The sequence below is a fragment of the Callithrix jacchus genome, chromosome 9 (genome assembly GCF_049354715.1).
Source record: "Callithrix jacchus isolate 240 chromosome 9, calJac240_pri, whole genome shotgun sequence".
Lineage (NCBI taxonomy): Eukaryota > Metazoa > Chordata > Mammalia > Primates > Cebidae > Callithrix > Callithrix jacchus.
The window spans coordinates 16,983,969-17,009,074 of NC_133510.1; the positions used below are offsets into that span (position 1 = coordinate 16,983,969).

General features: G+C 45.6%; 1 protein-coding gene across 4 annotated transcripts in view; it reads right to left on the minus strand.

The window, feature by feature from the left end:
- The window catches only part of CRACR2A (calcium release activated channel regulator 2A), a 137,083-nt gene that overhangs the window by 59,957 nt on the left and 52,020 nt on the right, over positions 1–25,106 (minus strand). For 3 of the 4 annotated variants that reach the window (XM_078338467.1, XM_078338468.1, XM_054238030.2), the window contains exons 3-5: positions 20,601–20,864; positions 4,798–4,909; positions 3,508–3,691 (exon numbers count right to left, since the gene is read on the minus strand). In XM_078338467.1, coding sequence (XP_078194593.1) covers positions 3,508–3,691; positions 4,798–4,909; positions 20,601–20,828 — 524 coding nt within the window. In that variant the 5' untranslated portion in view covers positions 20,829–20,864. Of the gene's footprint in view, positions 1–3,507; positions 3,692–4,797; positions 4,910–5,254; positions 5,439–20,600; positions 20,865–25,106 lie in introns of those variants that run through there. The other variant, XM_054238031.2, reaches the window with a different exon arrangement.

Here is a 25,106-nt window from a genome sequence, read left to right on the forward strand (position 1 = left end):
CCTGGAGAACCAGGACTCTTCCTGAAATTGCACCACTATTTGTTTTACTTCCTTTCCCTGTCCCACTTTCACAAATCCCTACCAGTTTATTCCGGGAGTACCTCCTTAATAAATCACTTTAAGACAAAAACTACACAAACAGAAACATAAATGTGACTTGTCTTCCATTAAATTCCCAAACCAGAAAATCTGAGGGTAGCTCTGGCCAGGAACCCTCAAGATAAGGAGTAAAATCCTTTGTGCTTGTGTAAAAAGCATTATATTTAGAAACCTCAACCAGAAATGATATTCAATAATGCCATGCTAGCAATGTTCCTGGAAAATGGACATTACTCACTGCACCCAGCAGAGAAGAGGCCCACTGAGAAAGGCGCCAACTCTTATCAGTTATCTGGTCATCTCTTTAACACACTCTCCCTCTCTCCCTCCTTTCCGTGCTCCATCTCTTCCACCAAAATATCCGCCTACTTATTTAGACCATCTGTCTATCCATCCATCCATCAATTTCCTAATTCACTCAGCAAGTATTTATTATGACCTATTGTAAACCTTCCATTGTACTGGATGTCATGAGTGAATCTGGGAAATGAGGGAAGAGGAGGTAAGGAGACTGTTTCCCAAAATGAGTTCCACTCCTCCCATCCTCACAACACACACACAGCATGTTGTGATGGTCTCACTTCATCCTATAGATAAAATGTAGATATGACACAGGGTTCAGAGAAAAGGGGATCTCAGAGAGACACCATGGTGACCTCCCATCCCTGTGGCAGGTTGTTCTCTGCTGTGGACCGAATGTTTCTATCTCCTACAAATTCACATGTTTAAATTCCAATTCCTGACGTGACAGTTTCAGTAGGTGAGGCCTTTGAGAGCTGGTTAGATGAGGAAGGCAGAGCTCTCATGAATGGCACTTGCATCGGTATAAAAGAAGCCAGAGGAAGCTCACTCACCCTTCCTGCCATATGAGGACACAATGAGAAGACAACTCTCTATGAATGAGGAAATGTGACCTCATCAGACAGCAAATCTGCTGGCACCTTGATCTTGAACTTCCTAGCTTCCAGATCTGTCAGAAATAAATTGTGGTTATTTATAAAGTACCCCATCCAAGGCAGTCTATTACAGCAACCCAAAAGAACTGGGACACGCCATCGTGAAGTAAATGCATCATAAAATCAAGGTTCACCTTGCCAGCCTAGGTCTGTCTGTCCACACCTGCCGGGTTCCTGTTGGAGCCAACTGAGCTGAAGTCCCCAGTGAGACTTGCAGACCCACCTGCTCCTCTTCCAACACTCTTTGAAGTACTTAGTCATGGCAACAACACCTTGCCCCAGATTTTCTTTCAACTTTTGATGAAAAACAAGCCAAAGTTCACTAAGCTGCCAAATCACTCAGTCAGACCACCAAGAACAGCCACAGTGCAGATGTCCAGTCTCGAACTTCTGCAACACACCAAGGCCACCTCTCCTGGGAGGATATTAGAGTAGAGGCTAGAAAGGATTCTGGGAGGTTTTTCCATCCATTTCACTGCTTCAAGAACAACACACAAATCATTTTAGTGAGCAAAATCCTTAAAGACTCCTTAAGTCTTTGTAGCCTTTTCTATTTCCCTGTCAGGGGTCCCAGAGTCATGAATGTTTCCCTCATGCTGCAACCTAAGCCCATGTCAGTGAGAGTGGAAGTAGCTGGTCGTCATCTCCTGTGCATCAGTTTTTACAGACCACTCTCGAAACCGCCACAAAGCCTCCTCTTCTTTGGGACATCTCATTTTGGCTCAGTTCTGTACTGGTCTTTGCTATAGGTCCTCAGAGTCACATCTGGTGGACTCTAACTGAGAACCTGCCAGGAAGGCAGCTGCCAGGCAGTGAGGGCTGGGCAAAGAGGCCCCTTCCTTCCATTACAGTGCCTCAGCTCATCTGCCCTGCCTTCTCCTTTCCCCTTCTCCAGGAGGAGGTATCGCACAGTCACCAGGAACGGTCTCTGTGCTCTGGCCTTCTGTCCTTGGAGAAGCTGAGAAGCTGAGTTAGGTGTATGACTAATGAGCTTCCCACCCGCCTGTGCCCTTTCCACTTGCCCAGCTGCACCCTCTGTGATCCACACCTGCTCCAGCCCCTTCTAGGCCTGCGGCAAAGCTGCTGCTGCTGCTGGTTTTGAGTTGCACTTCCTGTGCAGTGCCCCCACCAAGATCTTTCCTACCCCTTTGCCTGTCCCTTTCTTGCCTGGAACACACTTTACCAGCCTTTCCCAATTCTGCCACAGTCTACCAAATTGTTTGCTAAGAAAATCAAACACCGCATGTTCTCACTCATAGGTGGGTGTTGAACAATGAGAACACATGGACACAGGGAGGGGAGCATCACACACTGAGGTCTGTGGAGGGGGATGGGGAGGGACAGCTGGGGGTAGGGAGTTGGGGAGGGATAACATGGCGAGAAATGCCAGATATAGGTGATGGGGATGGAGGCAGCAAACCACATTGCCATGTATGTACCTATGCAACAATCCTGCATGTTCTTCACATGTACCCCAGAACCTAAAATGCAATTAAAAATATGTATATATATATAAAATTCACAGAGCTTCAGCCTGCAAATCGTATATAGATCTCTTCTCTCTTTATCATTTTCCACCATAGCCCTTCTCTTCCCAAGCTCAGAAACATCAGCTGCAATCAGTAGGGCATTCCCGCCCTGCAGGATACACACACCCAGCCCAAGACCTAGAGACCCCAAAACAAAAAGGCCAAAGGCAAAGTGTAAAGGCAGAAGGCATCACATGCTCTCAGGCCCTCTGTCTGGTTTCCACTAGCTATACATCACATTTTACTTATTTTATTTACTTAAATGTCAGGGCTTAGATCCATGTGTCTATTCCAAAGCACTTTTCAGGAAAAAAAAAAAAAAATGGTGGTGGGGGCGAGTATGTTTTGTTTGAGGTCCAGCCATCTAAAATGTTCCAACTAGTGGCCTGCTAAGAACTGGTTAATTTTCCACCTTGGCTCCTGCACAAGCTTGGTTTGCTGTGGACACAGTGTGCAAATGCTTCCATGTGATGGGCTTTTGCCAGGAAGGGGAGGCACATAGCTCTAGAGACCCAGTAGTGGCTCTGCTGGAGGTAGAGATGCTGGGGAGCTGACGGTGATAGGAAGCCTTAGGGAGAGCTCCATGAAAAACCCTGAAGGTATGGTAAATCCCCCTGATGTGTGAGCACCCCATGGGGAGCAAGGCTGAGCCAAGGACTTGAGGGTGATGCACTGCTGGGTGTGAGGAAGGTAGATGGGGTGGGAGAGAAGGAGAATAGGAATGTTTCCTAAAGAAAAAAAAATGTAAAAAGCAGAGACAGAGCCCAACACACAGCCAGGTCATCACAAAGAACAGGCCCCAGTTGGCAGCACCATGGGCAGGGACCACACCACATGGTTAATAAATATTAATTGTTGAATGGGCACAGGAAGAGGTTTCTACAAGGCTGGTCTCCATTCCATAAATCACCATCACCACTTACTCTTCCAAAACCTTCTGGGCTCCAAGTCTGTCCATCAGCATCTGGAACTGGGCTTCCTTGTCTTCATCCATGTCTCCCAGATCCTCCTCCTCTCTGGACTGATACACCTGCTCTTCATGGTGTTGGGCCAGCTGCTCACCTGCATCTTCCTGACTTGGGTTATTCTGGCTGAAGAAGAAGTGACCTAGGGGACACAGGACACAAGGATCTGAATCAGACCATACCCATCCAGGAAGAGCTCGGCTTTCTCAGCTGCCAGGGATCACTGAAGGTTCATCTGAGAGAAGGAAAGGGAAAGCCCTTCCAGTCCCAGATTCTGTGTCTTTTCCACTTCCACAGGCACCCCACCAGTGATGCCAGAATCTGGGAAAGGCATAATGCAAGACAGGTATGGTGTCTCCTTTGTGGTTCTCAGTCTCTTAATACCTGGCTTAGAATGCATCTCTGTTGATTTCTTCTTTAAGCAACAAGGCCTTTCCCACTGCATTCCAGCACCCTGACTGCAAAGGCACATATTGTCCTCCTAGTCATGCCCCCGCTAGCATCACCAGACTTCACATCTACAAGCTCCCTAACAGTTTCCAGTGTACTTTCCCCATACTCATGCTGTCTGATATCACAGCACTCTGTCATATCCTCCTAAAGGAAGCAGAAGCTCCTGAAGGTCAGCAAAGGCATCAGATCCTTCTAAGAAAATTACATGGCCCCGCATGGGGCAGGTGTATGGTAAAATTTGCCTTTGATATATCTCATAGGATAGTGTGTCTGGTTTCTTTATATTGTTCATAGATCTCACTTTTCCTTCCTCCAGGTTACCCTGAGAATGGCTAGTCTATTCAGACCTTCTAGAAATTCCTCTGATAGCTGTTATCCCTCAACCTGGAAGATTCAGCCAGACTTGGGTAGGAATGAACCATCCCGTTGTCCCCCTTTCTGGCCACTTTTCTATCAAGGCCGAAAAGGAGAGGCTGCAAATCTCCTCACAAATCCCCCTTTTACGCCATGCCTTCTACAGAGCTTCCATACATCTCCCTTGCCAGTCCCAGCGGGAGGGAACTTGGTAGTGACAGTGCAGGGGCACTGAGCAAGCAGCAATGTAAGCAGTTGAGACAGGCATGTGAGGAGGCCCAAGCAATCCAGAGCCTGGAGACTATGCTCTCCAGGTCCCTCAAGGAGGGCAGTAAAGCTTTACTACATGCCCCCACCAGATCTAGAAGAGGCGGGAATATACCTTATACAGCATTAGGTAGACCCATAACCCTGAGGTCCCCAGCAGCCATCAGAACTTACTAAATCCAGTAGTGAACTCCTCTGGGGTCAGATAGCCATTGCCATCAGCATCCAGGGCATCAAACGCATCCTCCAGTTCCTCCAGACTGAGTGGTAGCTCCTTATGCAGCCTCTGAAAACAACCCAGAGTGTACTGGTTAACGCTGACCCTCACAGTGGGGGTGACCTGGGACTGCAAAGCCTTCTTCCAAAACGTATCTAGAGTTTGGCGCAGTCCTACAAAAACCAGTAGTGAGATTCTGCATCCAGACTGACTCACCACCCCTCTCCTCCTCTGCATGTGAGCACAGCTACCATGGATTGGGTGCCTACTAATGTACTAAGCAATTTGCTAGGTGATTTATAAATAAATATTAAATATGCATTTATCTATCTATCTGCATTTAATTCCAATGACAACGCTTTAAGCCAGGCACTATTATCTCTGTTTTATAGTTGAGGTTTGTAGTGACATTACCTGCTCCAAAGTCACATGGCTAGTAATGACATAGCCAGGAGTCATATCCAGTTCTGATTCCAAAGCCAGCACTCTCAACATCTGTAAAGGACTCAAACGGTACAGGACCAAATGCTTTCAGGATAGTAGCCATAGGCGTGGTGTTGTAAAGTGAAACGCGATCATGAATGCAGAGTGTATAACAGTGCCTGCACAGAGAATGCATTCAATATTCAATAAAAAGGCGTAGGGAGACAGAGAGAGAGACCGAGAGAGATTCATGGCCCACTGAGGCCCCTCAAGGAGTGCATGGCAGGGCCAGGCTTCAAACCCTGCCTTCCCTGGTCTCCCCAAGTCCCCTTTCCTCCCCCCCCCCGTTCCATGATACAGGTATGGACCATTTACTCCTAGAGTCCTCTCCTACTGGAGGCCCCTGGTGTCCCAGTGCCTCAGCACTGCATTTGTAAGTGTCTGTGGATACACATTTTGGTCCTTGAGCTCTGAGGGGATGTGGGATAATCCCCCTACATACTTCTGAATGACCCATACCCAGGACCCAAATCCAGGTTCCACTCCTGCTCCCTGCTGACTGGGAAGGAATTCCTAATAAGATGTCAACTGCCATTGGCTTAAGGTCTGAAGCCCCCAAGAGTATTTGTGTGTTAAAGGGGACTGGACAGGACGGTGTGAGGAGGTCATCAACGGACTTGAGTCTAGAACAGACTCAGACCTCACAAGGACGAAGGGCAGAGACCAACTGATGGGTCCAGGAGCAAAGTAGCTGAGCTGTTGCTGCTCTCTTCTGGCCTTCTGCCTGATGTGCAATGGCCCCAGGCCAAGGCTAATTTGCATAATTGAAGCAAGTGTCTCCTTATGCCCAAATAATCTAGGTGTCCACATGAGGACTCCCCAGAGAGTTCATTATATCTCAGCCAACCATCTCCTTCCTCTCAGTTACCTAAGGGGTAACTATGCAAAATTGCTGGTGTGGAAGTGACTGACAGCTGAAGACAACGAATACAAGCCTTTGTAGGAAGAAAGGTATATACCAACTCAGCAATATAAAAGAGGTGGCAGGTGTGAAAGCCCATAACATAACTGGCAAGAACACTTGGCTTGATCCTATGGCAGTTTTAGCTGCTAAGCCATAAAGCTTAATTTGGCAGGTGCAGGCATTAAGGGAGACTATGATGCATTACGAAGCGGGAAGACAGGCTGACGTGGAAGCCATTTGGAAGAATTGAATTAAATATGAATGGGCTTTTCAAAAATGGGAAGACAGTGAGAGAGTGTGCAAAGATTCTAGAAGTACATCTGCTTAGCATTCAGCAAAATCTCTGACGTATCAACAATCCATAAACCAGCTGTCTTGAAAGCTGCAGTAGAAGAATACGGGGTGAGGAGAGTCAGTTTTGCAAGCAGGGATTCTGTTAGCGTCACTGGAAATCAAGAGCATCACACCTGAGGTATGGCACAAGTGCCTGTCAGGCTCACATTCCAGTCCTTCCTTGGGATAATCTTTCCTCCTTCCCCACCCTCAGCCTAGGACTGCTGGAACTGATTCAAAATGTGGTCTCTCACACTGGGCTGGAGCTACAAATGAGCTGCGAGAAAATTCCAGAGATCAACGGGCCCCCCCTCCATATGCCTTTCACCCAAACACCCCTTACATCTTTTTCTCGTTGGCATGAACCAGGAGAGGCTAGTTCACAGCTCACCTTAGGCATCATTCCTGAATCTAGCAGCACTTCCAACCCCAAATCCTCCCGTTGTCTAATAGCAGTCCTTCTTGTCTACATCTGAAGCCAGTTGCCTCCTTCTGTTCTCAGCAAAGATGGGGAAAGCAATATAATAGGTTCCAAGTAATTCTTACTCTTCATGTCCTGGCAAATCAGTGCTGAGCGCTTCTTCAGCCTTCTCTGCAACTGTACTATACCTGGTTCTCTAACCTTGGTTTCCTGGCCCTCTTTGAAATATCTTTTAGTCTTAATAACCATAATTATCTCCTATTTATCACTCTGCTTGGGGCCTGCAGAGTCATGGAGAACCAGCTTCTTCTGGTATGGTCTCCTGGTACTGTTTACATTTTTAACTAAGTGAGATAAGCAGGGTGGAGGGGAGCGAGATTATTTATTCCACTGTGCAATAGGCCTGTGAGGCTCTGAGATTTGCCTAAAGCCACAGTGGAGACCACAGCTGGGAAAAGAATTGATTTTCCGATGAGGGCTTGAGCAACTGTCTAATCGTTCTTCAGTGCATTCATTCTGTAATTCCCTCACCTTCATTACCTCCCACGCCTACCCCTACCAGCACCACCAAAATCGTAACACAAAGTCTCTCTTGCCAGCACCACCAAGACCCACCCTTCCAGAGATCCTGCTGCACTCACAGCATTTTCTCACACCTGGAAGGGTGGACCAGGGAAAAAGGGAGGCACGAGGAAGATCTCAGCTTCCTGTTCATACTGCCTGTGGCCCAGGAGCTCTTGAGAACTCCGCGGCTCCTTTAAACGCCAGCCTCACTCTTCCTTCACTCTCAGCCCCTGCATCACTTCCTCTGTGAGGTCCTTGCAACTCCCCAGGTTAGGTCAGATTATACGAGCTCCCCAAAGTACATTTCTCTTCTTCGTAAGTCTTATCTCCATAAGCATTTTATAGACAGATAGATGTGATTAGTTGATGAATGTCTGCTCCCTCAGTGCTCCTGGAACAGGGACCTCATTTGTCAGGCATTGATGTGTCCCCAGGATCTAGCCCAATGCTGACAAATATGGACTATTTAGGTAAGTGTTGAAGGAAGGCATAAAGAAGTGCTTGACTAAGAAGAACGGCAGGAGACCCTGAGCTCCTGTGTACAGAGTACTGGTCTGGACCTCACACCTCCAGATCCTGACCAGCCCAGCTGCTAATTCTCAGCAAGACTTACAGTGACTGGCAACCTTCCAGGACCTGGAACATGAGGCATCTGCAGCAGCAGCACTGAGAGTTCATGCTCCAGAGCTGCGGGAAAATGATGGCTTTTGCTGCATTCCAGCCAGACCCTGTTACCTTCCTGGTCACCAGCCCAGAAAACATACCTCATGTAGCTTAAAGCATACAGTTGCATAGCCTCAAACATGCTTCCATGACATTTTTATTAAGGAGAAAATCAGAGGATATCCATGTTTATGTCCAGAATTACACTGTCCCTCCTGGGGCATCCACAGCATTCTTTTCAAACCCCCGTTCCAGCACCAACCACCCTTTTCTCTGTGGTACAGCTCAGCTATCCCAAATCACTTTAGGACAAGAGTGGGAGGTGGGAGGGCAGGATCAACCTTTATCTGCTTTGTGCCTTGATGTACTTGGCTTGGGCTGATTACTTGGTATAGGCCAGAGTTTCTCAACCTCTACACTACTGACATTTTGGAAAGAACAATTTTTTGTTAAGGGGGCAGTGGAGGGGAAGGCAGGGAGGGACCATCCTGTGTATTATAGGATATACAGCAGCATTCCTGGGCTTTGCCTGCTAGATGCCAGCAGCACTTCCCTCACCAGTCGTCACAGTCAAAAAGGGTATGGAACTTCCTTACAGGGTATGGAGTTCCTTACCTCCATACTCTGTAAGGAACATGGCTGTGCTTTGGTCAAGGACAGACCAAGGTAGAATGTTTACATCCCGCGTGACTCAGTGAGTTTAGAGCACAGGCATGTAACCCCACTTGTTAACTCTGTCACACAGCCATAACATGAGAAGGCCATCGCCTGGCTCTACGCCATTATTGTCTGTAAAAGGTATAATTGCCCAGTTGACACTGTGCAGGTGTGCTTGTGCCCAGAGAAAGTCAGAGCTGTCTTCTTTGTAGACAGACACTGGGGAGCCAGAGCACATGCCCAAAGAGAGAAAGAGTTAAGCTGCTGACCCTGAAGGCAAGGAAGAGCCAGCCACACAACGGTGTGTGGGGGCCGCTGGACTAAGCAGCCAAGACAGGGCGGACAGTGTGAGAAAGCTGTTGATGAAAGCGGCTGCTGGATGAAACCATACGCACCTGACTCCAGTGCCTCGAGTCTTCCTTCTCTCATCCACCCACTCCCTCAGACCTCAGCACAGGCTGGAACCTAACCCCAAGCGTGACAATTGGCGTAGTCGTGAAAATGACACATTGCCTTAGGTCCTCTAGGAGGAAAAATGCCGCCATTCATGTAGACTGTACACAAAGAAGAACCTTTCACTCATATCCAGCTGCTGTATATGAGCTGGATATGAGTGGAAGGTTCCCTTTCAGGTAGAAATGCCCATTTCTTTTCTCTAAGACAGGACAGACAACTTGCATCTTAAAATTACAATGTGATGGTGCAGCCATTGTATAAAATGGTATGGTGTCTCCTCAGAAACTTTACAAAATAGGATTAGCCTATGATCCAGCAATTCCACTTCTGGGCATATACCCAGAAGAATGGAAAGCCGTATCACCATTATTCACAAATAGCCAACAGGTGGAAGCTACTCAGGTATGGACTAATGCAGGAATGGAGAAACAAAATGTGGTATATACATGCAATGGAATATTATTCAGCCTTTAAAAATATTCTGACACGTGCTACAATACGGATGAAACTTGAAGACATTATACTAAGCAAAATAAGCCAGTCACAAAAGGACAAATATTATATCACTCCACCTATGTGGGATACCTTGAATAGGCAAATTCAGAGACACAGAAAATAGAATGGTGGTTGCCAGGGTCTGGGAGTAGGTGAAATGAGGACATTGTTTTATGGGTCAAGAGTTTCTGTTTTGCAAGGTACAAAGAGTTCTGGAGATAAGCGGTAATGGTGGTCGTAGAAGGAAGTGAATGTACTTAATGTCACTGAGCGGCACGCTCAGAAAACGGTTGCAATGGTAGACTGTGTTTTAGCACAATTAAACCCAATCACAGTGCAGAGGACATCAGGGACTCGGTCTCGGCCTATGGGATGTGGTTCATATACAGCGCATGTCCAGGGATTTCCAGGTCCCAGTCTCAGGGCTCAGTGTGCTGCATGCTTAAGCTCATTCAATTCTCTTTGAATTTGAATTCAAATGCGGGGAGGTAGCTATAAATACTTCACCGCTGAGAAACTATAGCCCAGAGGGGTTAAGAGACTCACACAGATTCATGTAACCAGGAAGTTGCAGAGTGAGGATTAAAACCCAAGTTAATTTACTGCAAAAATCTTCTAAAGTTTTCTATTTAACCTAAGTCAGGAGTTTTGTAAAACTTTACTTACAAAAACAGGTAGCGGCTCAGACTGGGTTAGTTTGCCAACTCCTCAGTGACTCTTAAAATTAGCATAGACAAGAATTCTGGGCAGTGCTGGGGAGGCAGGTGCTTGGTGTTGGTAGACAATCATTTTACTCCTCCAAAAAATCAGGTAAACAGAGTTTTTGAGACTCCAGGTTTGCTCAGAGAGATTTCCTGCCCATCCTCTCCCCATCTTCTTCTCCCAGCTGGTGGAGTCTCTTCAGCTCTCTGCAGCCGTATCCTCTCCGTCCTTCTTTCCTCTGAGGCAGGACTGACTCGGCCTCGCAGGAAGTTTCCAAGTTACTGCACCAGACCTAACCCTGAAAAGCAACATCTACCCCAATTCTGTCTGGAGAGGTCCCCACAAAACCCAGAGAGGTTCCTCATTGAGGACAGTGTGACATCTGAGGAGTCACCAGGGAGGCAGAGGACTGCCTAAACTCTGTTAACGCAGGTCAATGTCCATCATCCGCTGTCCCTGGAGCAGAACATATGTTCGGGAAGCCTTGAACAGAAGACCACTGTGCTCCTAGTCTTGAGTGCAATCCACCTTCGGCTCCTCCTGGGTTTCTCCGGGTTTCTCAGGGACCCCTATTATAAACAGCTAAAGCATCCTGCCCTTTCTCCCTGTGGTCCCTGCTTTATCTGAATGGGCTGGTTACTTACTGGTAGGCTCAGATCACGTGGCAGTCTCCCCGCCCCCTTGACAATTGTAAACCAATTTCACCATCCACAAATAGTTTTTTGTAATAAGAAGAAAGAAGAAAAACAGCCCTAGAGGAGGGGCTTACTCCTCTCATTCCATTTTCCCTCCCTCCCTCCCTCCCTCCCTCCCTTCCTTCCTTCCTTCCTTCTTTCCTTCCTTCTTTTTTTCTTTTCTTTCTTTCTTTCTCTTCCTTCCTTTTTCTCTCTCTCTCTCTTTCTTTCCTTCAACTTTTAAGTTCAGGTGCATATATGCAGGTTTGTTATATGGGTAAACTTGTGTCATGGAGGTTTATGGTACATGCTATTTCATCACCCACGTGTTAAGACTAGTAGCCATTAGTTGTTTTTCCAGGTCCTCTCCCTCCTGTCACCCTCCACTGTCCAACTGGCCCCAGTGTGTGTTGGACACACATCCTTTAGCTCCCACTTATAAGTGAGAACATGTATTTGATTTCCTGTTCCTGAATTAGTTTGCCCAGGATAATGGCCTCCAGCTCTACCCATATGCCCACAAAAGACATGCTCTTGTTCTTTTTTATGGCTACGCAATATTCCATGGTGTATATGTATCACATTTTCCTTATCCAGTCCACCATTGATAGGCATTTAGTTTGATTCCATGTCTTTGCTATTGTGAATAGTGCTACAGTGAACATACACATGCACGTGTCTTCGTGTCAGAATGATTTATATTCCTTTGGGTATATACTCAGTAATGGGATTGCTGGGTCCATGGTAGTTCTGTTTCTAGGTTTTTGAGGAACTGCCACACTGCTTTCTACAATGGCTGAACTCATTTACACTCCCACCAACAGCGTATAAGTGTTCCTTTAGCTCTTCCACCTTGCCAGCACCTGTTATTTTTTGACTCTTTAATAATAGCCATTCTGACTGGTGTGAGATGGTATCTCATTGTGGTTTTGATTTGCATTTCTCTAATGATCAGTGATGAGCCTTTTTTCATATGCTTGATGGATGCATGCATGTCTTCTTTTGAAAAGTGTCTGTTCATGTCTTTTGCCCACTTTTTAATGGGATTGCTTATTTCTTATAAATTTAAGTTCCTTATAGATGATGAGTATTAGACCTTTGTCAGTGCATAGTTTGCAAACATTTTCTCCCATTCTGTAGGTTGTGTGTTTACTCTGTTGATAATTTCTTTTGCTGTGCAGAAGCTCTTTAGTTTAATTAGACTCCATTTGTCAATTTTTGCTTTTGTTGCCATTGCTTCTGGCATCTTCATCATGAAATCCTTGCCCATTCCTATGTTCAGAATTGTATTGCCTAGGTTGTCTTCCAGGTTTTGTTTTGTTTTGTTTTTTAATAATTTTAGGTTTTACATTTAAGTCTGTAATCAATTTTGAGTTAATTTTTGTATATAGTGTAAGGAAGGGGTCCAGTTTCCATCTTCTGCATATGGCTAGCCAGTTATCCCAGCATTATTTATTGAATGGGGAGTCCTTTCTCCATTGCTTGTTCTTGTTAGCTTTGTCACAGATCAGATGGTTGTAGGTGTGCAGCCTTATTTCGGGGCTCTCTATTCTGTTCCATTGGTCTACGTGTCTGTTTTTGTATCAGTACCATGCTGTTTTGGTTACTATAGCCCTGTTGTATAATTTGAAGTCAGGTAATGTTATGCCTCCAGCTCTGTTCTTTCTGCTTAGGATTGTCTTGGCTATTTGAGCTCGTTTTTGGGTTCCATATGGATTTTTCTAGTTCTGTGAAGAATGTCCTTGGTAGTTTGATAGGAATGGCATTGAATCTATTGCTTTGGGCAGTATTGCCATTTTAACGACACTTTGATTTTTCTGATCCATGAGCATAGAATGCTTTTCCATTTGTTTGTGTCATCTCCAATTTTTCTGAGCAGTGTTTTTTAGTTCTCCTTATAGAGATCTTTCACCTTCCTGGTTAGCTATATTCCTAGGTATTTTATTCTCTTTGTGGCAATGGGAATGTGTTCCTGATTTGGCTCTCAGCTTGGCTGCTGTTGCTGTGTAGGAGTGCTAGTGATTTTGTACAAAGTCCTGAGACTTTGCTTAAGTTGTTTATCAGCTTATGGAGTTTTTGGGATGAGACTGTGAAGTTTTTAAGATACAGGATCTTGTCTTCTGCAAACAGAGATAGCTTGACCTCCTCTCTTCCTAACTGGATATCTTTTATTGCTTTCTTTTGCCTGATTGCTCCGACCAGGACTTCCTATAGTATGTTAAATTGGAGTGGTGAAAAAGGGCATCTGTGTCTTGTGCTGGTTTTCAAGAGGGGAATGCTTCCAGCTTTTGATTCATTCAGTATGAATGGAAGCTTTTGCTTCCATTCAGTATGATGTTGGCTGTTGGTTTGCCATAGATGGCTCTTATTATTTTGAGGTATGTTTCTTCAATACACAGTTTGTTGAGAGTTTTTAACATGGAGAGCTGTTGAATCTTATCAAAAGTCTTTTCTGCATCTATTGAGATAATCATGTTTTTTGTCTTTAGTTCTGTTTATGTAAGGAATTACATTTCTTGACTTGTGTGTGTTGAACCAACCTTGCATCCCAGGGGAAAAGCTTACTTGATCATGGTGGGTAAGCTTTTTGGTGTGCTGCTGGATTTGGTTTGCCTGTATTTTGCTGAGGAATTTTGCATTAATGTTCATCAAGGATATTGGCCTGAAGTTTTCTTTTTTTGTTGTGTCTCTGCCAGGTTTTGATATCAGGATAATGCTGGCCTCATAGAGTGAGTTAGAAAGGAATTCCTCCTCCTCAATTTTTTGGAATAGTTTCAGTAGGAATTGCACCAGCTCTTCTTTGTACATCTGGTAGAATTCAGCTGTGAATCTGTCTGGTCATTGGCTTTTTCTTTTGGTTGGTAGATTATTTGTTATGGATTCAGTTACAGAGCTTGTAACTTGTCTGTTCAGGGATTCAATTTCTTCCTGGCTCAGTCTTGGGAGGGTGTATGTATCCAGGAATTTATCAGTTTCTTCTGGACTATATGTAATGCCCTTCTTTGTCTTCCTTGGTTTAAAGTCTGTTGGTCTGAAATTAGGATTGCAACCCCTGCTTTTTTTCTGTTTTCCATTTGCTTGGTAGATTTTTCTCTATCCCTTTATTTTCGGCCTATTTGTGTCATTGCAAGTGAGATGGGTCTCTTGAAGACAGGACACCAGTGGGTCTTGGTGTTTTATCCAGCTTGTCACTCTCTGCCTTTTAATTGGGGCATTTAGCATGTTTGTATTAAGGTTATTATTAACATGTGTGGATTTGATCCTGTCATGATGTTAGCTGGTTATGCAGACTTGTTTGTGTGGTTGCTATATAGTGTCACTGGTCTGCATACTTAAGTGTGTTTTTGTAGCGGCTGGTAACAATCTTTCCTCTTCATGTTTAGTGCTTCCATCAGGAGCTCTGGTAAAGCAGGTCAGTGGTAACAAACTTCCTCAGCATTTGCTTGTCTGAAAAAGGATCTTATTTCTCCTTCATTTATGAAACTTAGTTTGGCTGGATATGAAATTCTGTGTTGAACTTTCTTTTCTTTATGTATGTTGAATATTGGCCCCCAATCTCTTCTGGCATGTAGGGTTTCTACTGAAAAGTCTGGTGTTAGTCTGATGGGCTGCTGTTTGAAGGTGACCTGACCTTTCTCTATAGCTGCCTTTAACATTTTTTTCTTTCATTTCAATCTTGGACAATATGATTACTATGTGTGTTGAGGATGATCTTCTCATGAAGTATCTGACCAGGGTTCTCTGAAATTTCCTAAATTTGAATGTTGGCCTCTCTAGCTAGGTTGGGAAAGTTCTCATGGTTGATATCCTGAAATATGTTTTCCAAAGTGCTTACACTCTCCCTATCTCTTTCAGGGACACCAATAAGTCATAGATTTGGCCTCTTTATATAATCCCATATTTCTCAGAGGTTTTGTTCATTCCTTTTCATTCTTTTTTCTCTATTCTTGTCTGTCTTATTTCAAAAAGCCAGTCTTCAAGCTCTGAGATTCTTCCCTCTGTTGGTCTATTCTGTTATTAATACTTGTGATTGCATTATGAAGTTCATAATCTTTCCTCTTCATGTTTAGTGCTTCCATCAGGAGCTCTGGTAGTGTGGTTTTTCAGATCTATCCCATCAGTTACATTCCTTTCTATACTGGCTATTTTGTCTGTCAGCTGCTATATCATTTTATTGTGATTCTTAGCTTCCTTGAATTGGGTTTCAATGTATGCCTGCATCTCAGTGATCCTCATTCCTATTCATATCTTTTTGTCAGGTCAGCCATCTCAGCCCAGTTCAGAGCCCTCTCTGGGAAGGTAGTGCAGTTGCAGATACTCTGGCTTTTTGAGTTGTCAGAGTTCTTGCACTGATTCTTTCTCATCTTTGTGGGCTGGTATTTCTTCACTCTTTGAAGTAGCTGACCTTTGGATTTTTTTTTCTTTTATTCTATTCAATGACCTGGAAGGTTTGATTGTGGTATAAGGTGGGTTTAGCTGACTGACTTCATTTCTGGAAGATTTTAGGGGGCCAATGCTCAGCTCCCAACTCCTGGACTGTGTGGGGACTTGTATCAGGCCCTGTTTTTTTCTCTGGTTCCTCAAGGTTAGGAATATACTGTGCTGTGGGGGTGGGGGTGGGGGTGAGGGTGCTTCTGGGCCATTGGTCACTGCATTTCAATGGGTGCTGTCAGGCAGCCAAAGCTTTTTGTAGAGCGGTGGCAGTAGGGTCTGTCCTCCATATGTGCCAGCTGCAGCAGCAGCGGCAACATGGTAGGGTGCACACTCACTGGCTGCCGCAGGATGTTAGTAGGTGCCAGAGTGTCTGCCTCTGTGTGAGTGTTCATGACAGTGATGACGGCAGCACACACTGTGAGTGCCTGTGTGCATAGTTGTGCTGGTGGTGGTGTTACATGAGGGTGGGGCACTGGCTAGTGCAGGTCTGTGTGCATGCTCTCCACCACCACAGGCAGGGGTGATCGCTCAGGGCAGGGGAAGGGTTTGCTGTTCTCTGTACCTAGTTTCAATTCCATGGCAGTGTTGGCATCAGAATGGGGCACTGGTAAGGGTGTGGCTGGCTGGCTCTGTGCCCCAAAGGCTCCAACTGCAGTGGTGGTCTGGCAGAGAAGAAATGCAGAGTGCACTCCTACCACAACAGTGGCAGAACAGGGTGCATGTCTATGTGAGTGCTGGCAGGGCAAGGAAGGCAAAACCCACCTGCACACACATGCACTGGCAAAGCAACATGGGGTGTTGCTATGGGCCCAGGGGAAGCTGCAGTGTGGGGAGAGAGCAGCTTAGGGGCCACCCTACTGGAGCTCTCTGCCAGTCAGCCAAAAGTCCACCAGCACAGGAGCCATGATGCAAGCCCCCAGAGCACCTGCTGCTGCTCCACAACCAAGCATATCCAGGCTGAGTCCCTGGAAGAGGCCGGCAGACCAAGGAGTGCTCAGGTCAGACCAGCCCTGTCTTATGGACAAGACTGCCCTGCAGAGTTCAGGCCTGACAGTTCACGTAGGACTAAAGTCTCCTATAGGAGCAAGTCGAGCCTAGGGAAATGGGTTTCTTGTAAAGCAGGTCAGTGGTAACAAATTCTCTTAGCATTTGCTTGTGTGAAGAGGATCTTATTTCTGTTTCATTTATGAAGCTTAGTTTGGCTGGATACGAAATTTTGGGTTGAAATTTCTTTTCTTCATGTATGATGAATATTGGACCCCAATATCTTCTGGCTTGTAGAGTTTCTACTGAGAAGTCTGCTGCTAGTCTGATGGGCTTCCCTTTGTAGGTGACCTGACCTTTCTCTGTAGCTGCCTTTAACAGTTTTCTTTCATTTCAATCTTGGAGAATCTGATTATCATGTGTCTTGAGGATGATCTTCTTGTGAAGTATCTTATTGGGGTTCTCTGCATCTGGCCACGCTCTCCTACAGATGTTCCCACATCAAACCCTCTGGGCTCTGCATCAGCTAATGTGGTGCCTCTACTTCTCTAACACTTTTCCCTGCCACTTCGAGTGTCCATGGTGGTTGAGGGGTCTCCTCCTGCTGGGGTTCCAGGGTCCCATGGAGAGAGTGGGCTGCTCCTTGCCAGTTCAACTCAGCAATTCCCCTGGAGTTGTTGTAGGCTGGGAATGAGTCCCGTGCATGGTAGCCCCATGCAGGATTCCCAGCTTCCTACCCTTTCAGCCTAGATTCTGTGTCTTCCTTCCATCCACTCTCAGTGCCTTCCCTCTGAAGACCTGTTAGGAGTGCAATAGTCATCTTGGTCCTTCAGTGGCAGCTGTTCCACCTGGCTATGTCTATTGGCCATGTTGGCCAGCACCCCATTCCATTTTCAAAAAAAATGCAAGCTGTCCATGACTTTCTTCCCCCTTGACTTCTCCACTAGGTCCTCAGCCTCCTGTGTTCTCCCTTCCACTTGGCATGCAGTGTCTCCTTCCTTGAAGACCACTCTCTGCTGTCAAGGGCCTTTCCTGGTTTCTGAATTTGTGTGTATATGAAAAATGTGAGGCTGGGCACAGTGGCTCATGCCTATAATCCCAGCACTTCGGGAGGCCGAAGCAGGTGAATCATGAGGTCAGAAGATCGAGACCAACCTGGCCAACATGGTGAAACCCCATCTCTGCTAAATACAAAAAAATTAGCTGGGCATGGTGGCATGTGCTGTAGTCCCAGCTACTCGAGAGGCTGAGGCAAGGGAATCACTTGAACCCAGGAGGCAGAGATTGCAGTGAGCCAAGATTGCGTCACTACACTCCAGCCTGAGTGACAGAGCAAAACTCCATCTCAAACAAATAAAAATGAAAGAAAGAAAAATGTGAGCTCTTCTCCTTTCAGTACCCATAAGGCTCTGCTGGGAGCCTAAGGTAAAAAAGGTGGTGGTGGCCAGGCCCAGGAAGCTGGACACCAACCAAAGGGGGTGACCATATGCACACCACAGCCCCAGGTGGAAGTGACGAGCCAACAATACAGATGCCTGCAGGGCCTGCTCCAGGAGAGCCAAGGGACATGGAGACTTACTGCAGATGGCCAGCGTTGACCATGAGGAGCCATTTTTATTCTTCTTCACGCATCTCCCCGAGCCCATCTTCCTTCAGAGGTGGCCAGTGGAAGCAGTCAGAGATGGTGGTTAAATGACATGACATGCTCTGTTCTCTCTCTTGACAGCCCTTGTTAGCATAAAGAACTAAACATGTCAAATGCTTCACTGTCCACAGGTTCAGAAAAAGCTTCAGAAAATTAAGTAGACGGCAAAAATGAATGCCTTGGATTCCAAGTTATCTGCTTGGTGGCTTGTTGGTTCCCATGTCCTCCTGCCTGGATCAGGAGCAGGACTGGGCAGGAAGGCTGAGTCAGTATCTCTGGGACTTTATGTTTCTGACTATATTTCAAGTCAAATATGAGTGACTTCTTTAAAAATTTATACCTAATTTAAATTTCCCATGCCTCCTCCTCCCTTCATTAAAGAGTAGGGCTCAATGAGAGTTAATTAGGTTATATACAGCAAGACAGCTGAGGTACACAGTACATGTGGCCCAGAGTTGACTGTCTATAAATGTGAATTCCCTTTTCTTTTCCTTTCTAGAGGGAATAATCAAAAGGTAAGCCTGATTTTAAACCCATTACCACCAGCCACCACTACTGCAGACCTGTGAATGCCAATTAGGAAGTTCACAGACAGGGTTTGTCAAAGGTTTCCTCAAAACACACTGAATCTTGCCTTCCACATGGAATGTGCCTTTGGGGAATGGGTTTTGGTGACAGAAACTTACTGGAGGAGTCATCACTGCAAAGAAGGGTGGGCTGGGCTCACTTGCGGGCTGAGCTGGTACTGTTCCCCAGGTCTTTTCCCTCAATTCGTACAATAGTTGCACAGTGGAATAGCTCGTGGAGAAGCATAAAAGCACCATCATTTGGGGCCAGGGAGAGAAAGAACGGCCACAGTTCATCTTAGGTCACAAGGCTCCTTTCTCAGCCTCCACAGCTCACAGCTCACACACATGAGCAGAGATAGGGCTGAGCCAAATGAGAGTCTACATTTCATTGCCCAACTTTGGTATATTTTGAAAAACTGGACTTACAGAAAGAGAACCTTGGGAGGCCAAGGCGGGTGGATCCTGAGGTCAAGAGCTCGAGACCATCCTGGTCAACATGGTGAAACCCCGTCTCTACTAAAAATACAAAAAATAGCTGGGCATGGTGGTGCGTGCCTGTAGTCCCAGCTACTCAGGAGGCTGAGGCAGGAGAATTGCCTGAACCCAGGAGGTGGAGGTTGCGGTGAGCCGAGATCACGCCATTGCACTCCAGCCTGGGTAACAAGCGTGAAACTCTGTCTAAAAAAAAAAAAAGAGAGAGAGAGAGGGAGAGAGAACCCAGATGTTGCACTGCTCCCACAGCACAGGGATGCATCCTTTCAAAAACTACTCGGATGGAGTGAGTGACACAAAGACTGAGGGGAAAAGAGCTGCTTTCAAAGTACTCTAGTGGAGTCTGTGTTTTATTCACCCATGTTCAAGTGAAATCCTGACGACAGCATAAGGGACTTCAGTCAGCCACTGAGAAGTTTTTGAAACTAAAGAAAGAAAGGCACCGGACCAGGAGTGGGCACACTGCCCCTGGGCTAACGCAGCAACCCCCTACTTTGGTACAGCTAGTGAGCTAAGACTGGTTTTTACATTTTTAAATATCAAAAGGAGAACCATATTTGGTGACACATGGAAATTACATAAAATTCAAACTTCCTTGTCCATAAAGTTTTATTGGAACACAGCACCCTCATTTTTTCACATATTGCCTGTGGAGGCTTTTGCGCTGCAACGGCAGACATGAGTAGTTGTCATAGAGACTTCAAGGTCCACAAAGCCGAAAATCTTTATTCTCTGGACCTTTATAAAAAGGCTGCCGGGCCCTGCACTACGCAATGGTGTGCGCTGATGCTCGGCTCACCATCTCTCTGGAGAACCATGGCCTACTGCGATGTTTGGGTTTGAAGGTGAGAGATGGATTAAACAACATCAGAAATGCCTTCCTCCCAGGCTGTGACAGCTGACACGGTACCTGTTCCCAAGGCACAGACAGCAGGAACGACTTTGGTAGAACTCAAGTTGATGCCTGTCTACTTTCAGTTGCAGAAGGCTCTTCCCTGTGTCTTACTAAGTCCCTTATGTTACTATTATCACTTCCCACAATCTCAGTGAGTTACTAAGGCAGAGAAGGAAACAACCCTGGAGTTCGATGGCAAGTAAAAGCCAGAAAGAGAAGGAATCCAGGAGGTCTGGCTCCTAGCAGAGTTTGGTCAGACACTCCTTCCAAGACAGAACTGATGGAATCTTTTCTGTGAAGCATGTCACCTCCCATGGGACAAGCCCTAACCCGAGACAGGAAGACATTTGGCATTCTCAGTGGGCAGGCCCACCTGGAACCCCGCTTACCTGCATGTCCCTCCTGGCGATGAAGCCTTTGCCTTCAACATCACAGGTCTGAAAGAATTCCTGTGCCTTCCTCAGCATGACTAGCTGGCCCAGCGCCTGCTCCTGAGTCTCCCTCTGCTCCAGGCTGTCCAGGGGATGCAGGCAGGCTCCACTCCCCTTTGGCTTCTGGCCAGACCCCTGACCAGGTTTCTGGGGTCTGGAGAGTACCCTTCCATCAGGGGTGGCCATCCAGATTAGTCAGTTTCTTGAAGTCTTTTTCAGAACCTGATTTTGGAAGATGGGAGAGAGAAGTGGGTGTGGTGGGTTGGAGTGAGGCTGAAAAGAACGAGAGGGGATGAGAGGGAAGCACAGAGCCGCTCACCAGTGTGTCCAGGCATTTCTTAGCAACTACCTCTTAATTAGCAAAAGCCCAGGACAAGGGGAAACTATGCCATCACCAATAGATCAGCAAGCCTATCAAAGGGAGAAGGGAAGAGTGTGGAGAGAAGACAGACATCTCCAGATTGAAAGGATATGGGATAGGGGAAGCCTGAAAACAATTTCTCCCAATTTAAACAACCAAACAGCAACAAAACAGATCCCGGCAGACCAGCTGCCATTTACAGAGAGTTTACTTGACACCACGCCATGGCCTCTATATACATTTTTTTCATGTAATTCTCACATCTCTCTGAGATAGCTGTTATCATCTTTATTTTAGCAGTGAGAAAACCGAGGCTCAGAGAGGGTTGAGTGACTTGCTCAATAGCACATAGCAAATCATTACAAAAGCTGGGATTTACATCCAAGCTTGCGTAGCTTGTATGATCTTAATCCCACCTTGTCCCGACTCCTCAGCATTGCCGAGGATGGAAAGCTCCCCTCAGCCAGGTGCATTTGCTCCTACATCATTCACAGTCAAGTTCTTGGTGAGCTCTTACCCAACGTCATAGACCTCTGCCACAGCTGTGAGCTCTGCAGTTTACATAGGAGAAAACATGCTGCAATCTATGTTGTACAGGATTTTCCAGGCCTGGTTTGGTGATGTCCAAGGCTGTTTTCAGCCCAAACCAAATCACAAATCATACACCTCAATCAGGCTCTGAAAGACTCTGAAGGAGTGTTTTCAGAGGGTTTCTTACAATGTGATGTGGAAGAGAACATACAGAAACCTGGCTTCCGGCCGGGCGCGGTGGCTAAAGCCTGTAATCCCAGCACTTTGGAAGGCCGAGGCGGATGGATCACGAGGTCAACAGATCGAGACCATCCTGGTCAACATGGTGAAACCCCATCTCTACTAAAAATACAAAAAATTAGCTGGGCATGGTGGCGTGTGCCTGTAATCCCAGCTACTCAGGAAGCTGAGGCAGGAGAATTGCCTGAACCCAGGAGGCGGAGGTTGCAGTGAGCCAAGATCACGCCATTGCACTTCAGCCTGGGTAATAAGAGCGAAACTCCATCTCAAAAAAAAAAAAAACAGAAACCTGGCTTCTAGTCTGGACTCCACTGCTGCTTATATGACCTTGAACAAGTCAGTATCTGTCTAGGCCTCAGCTCCCTTATCTGTATGAGAAGACTGGACCTGTTTGTCTCTAAGGCCCCTCCTAGTTCTGATCATCTGTAAGTCTGTGAAGTCCGACATCACAAAATGTTATTAATTATAAATGTTATTAATAAAAAACTGAGTCCATGGGATCAAAGGAAATAATATCCTTGGGTTTTTTCCATCTGAAGACTTTCTGGAAGTAGAATAGGTCCAAGTTTTAAATACATGATCACATTTAGAATTAAAACTAGAGATGTGCACTGCAGAGCATTTTGTGGGGAGCTGGAGAAGGTGATGCCCTGGATCATATTCCCTGTGTCCATGTGAGTAAGAAAGGAGGAAATAAGTGAATCACCAGGCAGGTTTCTTTGATTACCAGGCCCTAGGCCTCTGACTCAGCTAAACCATGTCCAAAGCAATCTAAAATCTGTTGATTTGAGTGCACATCTTCCACTTACCAACCAGATTTGGCAAGAGCTGTGGGCCAGAGCTGGAAGAGCTCCTGGCCTCAGGGATGAACTTTATGTAATAGGGCCTTGACAGAGCAGACCAGACTACACCTTTTGCTCTGCATGGCTGGACATGTAACTCCCACCCTGAACCATCTGACCAGCGCCATCCTCAGGAATCGCTCTCTCTTGTCATCCCTATGTGTGTGAACTGACCATCACCTAATCCTAAGCAGATTTAACATTTTTATTCTGTCTTCCTCATAGGGAGTTGCCTTGGATACACGTCCTGAAGGGGCAGGGCCATCTCCATGGCTTTTATGTGCATTGTTCAGCCCACCTGCATGGAGTGCTGCCTTTGGAAGGGCATGAAGATGGTGGTGATGTGTTTCTGTAAATATACCCCAGGAGCAGAACAGGCTGTTGTCTTCCTGGTACCTTGCCAGGATTCTGTCTGCAAGGTCTCTGCACCCAATAGGCCCCACCCTACTCCCACCTGCTGCTCCCAGGAGACAAGGTTAATAATATCTGTCATTCCTTGACTTCTTTCTCTTGCCAGGCCCCTAGCATACTTCATCCTTTTGAATCTGACATCCTGCTATATGGTACGACTGGGATTCTCATCATACAGATGAGGCAACTGAATTTTGGAAAGGTTAATTTGTATCAAGGTCTAGCACAGCTAGAGACCTCTTCTGCCATAACACATTACCTTCCTGGGACCCAGATGTATGCTTTCTCTTAGCAGTGTACTCATCCCCAACCCATCCAAATCACCTCCCAGAGGCGTAGTCATCATTTTAACGGGAATGTCTTTAATTTGTTCATCCATTCATTTATTTCCATCTACTGATTCCCATGCAGCAAGCTCTGAGCTAACTCTGTGAAACAGTGTTAGGTGAAATAGTGAATAGGACATGGTCCCTGTCCTTAATGAATGAGTCTCCGAGAGTCTCTAATGGTGGGATTTCAATAATGGTGACTGACATTGGGGGAAGATGTTTTGAACTGAGGCCTAACAATCAACTACTTCTGAATAGCCGTGTGACCTTAAGTGAGCCCTCAAGTCACTCTGGGCCTGAGAAATAGTAGAGAGGATTTGTTAGTTCCAGTTCTGAGGCTTGCTGGCTTTCTACCTTCCCTAGACCACTTTCCCTCTATCTCTGCCCACCTGGTAACAGGTGATGCATGACATGAAAGAGCCAGTCTAGTCGTTCTAGAAAAGTCAGCTTTGAGCAACCAGTAGGCAGGCACCGTGTCTTATTTGATTTTAACCACAGTTTCTAGCCTAGAATATAGTATAGAGAAGGTGCTCACTGATCACTGAATGAAGGAAGACAAATCTTTTGCTGAAGTATTCAGAGGAGGGCCTGAAAGCATTTTTATTTCAGGCAGGTAGCTCTATATGTGGAATTTTTATCTTAAATGAGTATGTCGAGACTTCTGTTTCCAGAAAAGATGTAATGTCAGAGGCTGGATTTACCCTTCCAGTTGTAAAACCAAAAATCCAGACAGAATATAATTTTAAAAATGGTTTTCAAGACACTAGACATCAAGAATGAAGGATGGTGGTCCTTAACAGGAGCAGGCCTATAGTGAGCTGAGTGAATTCAGCCCCTACAGTACAGAACTGAAAAAGATATTTACTCATGAGCTAACCCTGCACTTACACAACCCTGAGAACTAGTACCTTCCTAAGAGTCAGCTGCTTATGGTACAAAATCTAAGGAGGTATTCACTCTCCAAGTTGTGCATCAATAGTGGTTTCTGTCTTAAATTTTTTATTATAGGGGCTTCACTCATCTTGCTCTAGTTCAAGCTCTATTCCTGAGAGATAGGAAAGAAACAAAATGAGCTCCAAGTTTGCCCTGTCTTATTGCCTAGAGTTTTTACTTCATGGCACAGGGAGGGGAAACACAGGTACAGCTTTGTAGACTAGCTACATTGAGGAAATACAACTGTGTCCTGCCTACAAGAAGTATACTTGACACATAAAGACACAAGCAGTGAAAAGTAAAAGGCTGGGATAAGATATAACACATTAACATTAGTTAAGAGAATATTGCATATTAATATCACGTAAAATGGATTACAGAAGGAAGAATATTAATGGGAATTAAAGTCATTTTATACTGATAAAAGGCCAATCCATCAATATGCTATAATAATGCTAAACATTTATGTGTCTAATAACAGAGCTTCGAAATACACAAAGCAAAAACTGACTGAATTGCAAGGAAAAATAGCAGTCACCATGATATCCAAAGATTTCAACAAGTTTCTCTCCCAATAATTTATAAAACGAGTAGACAGCAATCAGTAAGGATACAGATGATTTGAACACTATCAACCATCTTGACTGAACTGGCATTTATAGAACACTCCACCCAACAACAGCTAAATATACTTTTCAAATACACATGGAATATTGACCAAGAAACTTAATATTCTGGGTCTTGAAATGAGTCTTAATAAATTTAAAAGGATTCAATTTGTAGAAAGTATGTACTCTGACCACAATGGAATTACATT